We start from the raw sequence: 3,284 nt of genomic DNA, 5'->3' as shown, positions 1-3,284 counted from the left end.
AAACAGAGAGGAACAGAGAGCAAGAGAGGAATCAGAGATGATTTTCAGATTTCCGGTTTAGATAATCGGATGAGTCGTGGCTCTAGTAACTGAGGTTGGGAATACAGGAAAAGGAGCAGGTTGGAAAGAAAAACAGTTCAGATCAACTTTGAAAATATTGAGATGAAAGTGCTGGTGGACGGATGTCCGTGTAGAGATGTGTCATGGCTCCTGGGATATTTAGAACTTGAGCCAAGGAAAGAAGTCTGGACCAAAAACGTAGATTTTAGGATCATCTATGTGGCATAGATTAAATAACTCAGAGGATGTTTATAAAGAGAAGAGTAGAGAGCTGAGGAGGGAGACAAGAAAAAACAGAAAAAATTATAACACTAGATGGCAAAAAAGAAAAAGAACTGACATCAGCTCTGCTACTATAGTGTTTGATTGTCTAGGTTTCTATTTCTATTTCTATTTCAATTACGCAAAAACAGTAACCACCAAGTGTCATCAGGAAAAGTGATGGAGGATGGTTTAGTTATATTATCATAACTATGCTCTAGTGATTGTGAGTGGCATTTACTATTCACATCAGACATTTGACTAGACTGAGGGGTGAGACTAGTGTACGGTATTTAGGTTGCTCATTTTACAAGTCTTTCATTACAAATTTTGGTTTGATGGGAAAATGCTGGGTTGTTGATAGAACAATTAGCTTATTGTTCACTGGTTGAACATTGTGCTCTAAGGGCATAGACAGTGAATTAGCGTTAACTTAGAGGAGTCCCCCGCTCCACCTGTGGTCTCCATGCCTGGCTTTGTGACATTCAACATATATCTGTCGGATTAACTTGGATGGCGCAAGGATGGAGCTTGAGGAGAATAAAAAAATACTTTGTGTGGCCAAATCAATATTCGGAACAGCTGTTGTTAGTTAGGCTTTAATGTTGGTCCAAACCAACAAGTTGTGATTTGACTGGAGTTCCCACCCTGGGTTTCTGAAAAGTGACAGCATAAAATAAATAAAGTCTGATGGAGTTGACAGTGTAATGAGAGAGTGTGAATCCCATTCCTGGCACACTAATACGATGCACAGGCAATGGTTTTCTGTGTTGTCCCCTGGGAAGCAAGCAGAGCACCTGGGTTGTGGGTGCCACTCCAGCCAACAGGGGAGGAGCCAGAGGTCAAGGAGGCCATGCGAGGAATGGTTGAAGCATCCCTTAGTGACTAGCCAGAGGGAGCGGGGCTGGAGGTAAGCAGAAGATTGTGCTGTCCTTATAAATATGGGAGTATTTTCTCACTGGAGAAGACTTAGGTGAATTCTGACAAGCTTCAGAGGGCAGGATTTCTATAAATGGAAAGAAGATAAAGGAAGGCACTCCATGGTAGGAAAAATCTTTCTAAACATTTTATTTCTCTATAAATGGAACGGACAGCTCTATGAGGCAGTGAGCCCCCCACAGCTGGGGGTGTTTAAGCAGAGTGATATCGCAGAGGGGGAGAAATTGAGATAAGTGACCGTAAAGGCCATTGTCATGCTAAGATTGGGCCCTGTGAAATGACTCGTTCAGCGGCTTCGTTTTCTCATCCTGAGGGCAATCCAGGTTCATGACGGGATTGGTTTTTTTTTTTTTTCCTCTCCCCATACAGAGATAATTGGTTCTACAAATCTCATAATTCTGCTAGAGGATGAAATCTTTGCTGATTTTTTCAACACATTTCTTTCTCTCCCGGTAAGCATTCTCAGACTTAAATTTACATGTTTCATCAACAGCTGAATAATGAATCTCGCTGAGCTGAGTGCCGTATTTTTTTTTTTTAAATAAACTTCTTGCCAAATCACAACTATTTCAATTTGAGCAGATAAATAGGAATCTGAATCTCCTCTAAAACCTCCAGGAACTTCCTGGATATAACAAACCCCAAATCTCCAGCCTCCTAAGTAGCCTTTGCCTGCACATCGCACCCTCCACGGGTCCCCAGCGCAGTGCCCTGGCAAGTACACCTGGCTTTCTCCCCGCTCTGCACCTCTCCTTGGCTCTGTTCCTGGTTTCCATAGTTCCATCTACCAAAAGTCTCAACCATTTTTCAAATCTGTCCCTAAGGAATTCCTAGGTCCTCCTAATCAAACGTATTCCTCCCTCCCTCTGCGTCCCTGGGCACTTTGCTGTTCTCTTGTGTTTTACACGTGGGTCTCCCTCACTGGGTGGTGAGGCTGTGGGGTCCTGCGGGACAAGGACTATGGGTTATTCACTGTGCTTGCTTCCCCTCGCCAGGTGTTTAGCGTGAAACGATTAGTGAGTAATTCACTGGAATCAACCGTATATATTTTCTCAATCTTTGCTGTTAAAACGAACCAAAAAACATCAAAATATTCTTAAACCCAAACCTAGACTGACCTCGCATCTTTCTGGATTAAATCCTTCGTTACGTCTTAACACTGGTGCCTTATAAATTGTGGCTCATTTCACTGCACCCTTTCCCATGGAATGCCACCTGTTAAAAGTTGCAATTTCCTATAACTGAGGAAAAAAAAAAAACCACTGTATTATCCCACAAACACTTACTGGGTAGTCACTTTGTGCCAGCCCCCAGGCGTAGCACTGGGACACAAATATTAATGATAGCACCCCTGTCCTCAAGGAAATCCCAGTCAAATATGAGAGACTGATATTTAAGGTGAGTGCAGAAGGGGTTGTGAGTGACATGATAGAAGTCTCTAGAAGGCAATGGAGTACACGTGCATTGGAGGGAGAGGCCACTCTTCCCTGGAAGAGGCAGGAAAGGCCACAGTGAAGAGGTGACACAAGGCAAGGGTTGAAAGCAGACGAAGTATTTGAGGGAACATGGCGGTTAAGAAGGAGGAGGAGAAGGCAGAGGTCGGGTAGCAAGAGAGGCAAAGGCATTGCAGACAGAACAGAGTCTAGGCAGCAGGGAATGCAACCCATGGCGCTTTGCGGGGAACTCAGTGAGGCTGAAGATAAAATTGTGGGAGTCAGACACTGTCTGTCGTGGGACCGGGAGGAAAGACTTCACGGGTGGCTCAGCCAGGCCTCTGAGAGCAGGCGGGCTGTGCTCAGGGGTTTGGACATCATCCGGAAGGCGGCAGCCATTGAAGCGTTTTAAGTAATGGGTCAGACTTTCATTTGAGAAAATTATTTCTACGGAAGGCTGGCAGTCGGTGGGAATGTCCAGGGACCACGGTGGAGGCAGGGAGACCCGGTAGGAGATTGTCTCAATAGTCCAGGTGGGAGGTGAGAGGGATCCAAAAGCAAAAGGATGAAGAGGATGGGATGAATAGGAGA

General features: G+C 44.7%; 1 protein-coding gene across 1 annotated transcript in view; it reads left to right on the top strand.

Moving 5' to 3' along the window:
• The window catches only part of RGSL1 (regulator of G protein signaling like 1), an 85,610-nt gene that overhangs the window by 44,055 nt on the left and 38,271 nt on the right, over window positions 1–3,284 (top strand). Inside the window, exon 4 of the mRNA XM_039881301.1 lies at window positions 1,630–1,712. Coding sequence (XP_039737235.1) covers window positions 1,630–1,712 — 83 coding nt within the window. The remainder of the gene's footprint in view (window positions 1–1,629; window positions 1,713–3,284) is intronic.

This window comes from Pteropus medius, unplaced genomic scaffold (assembly GCF_902729225.1).
Source record: "Pteropus medius unplaced genomic scaffold, Ma_sr-lr_union100, whole genome shotgun sequence".
Classification (NCBI taxonomy): Eukaryota; Metazoa; Chordata; class Mammalia; order Chiroptera; family Pteropodidae; genus Pteropus; species Pteropus medius.
Note: the sequence above shows the minus strand (reverse complement) of the source record. Positions and strands in the feature narration are given on the sequence as shown.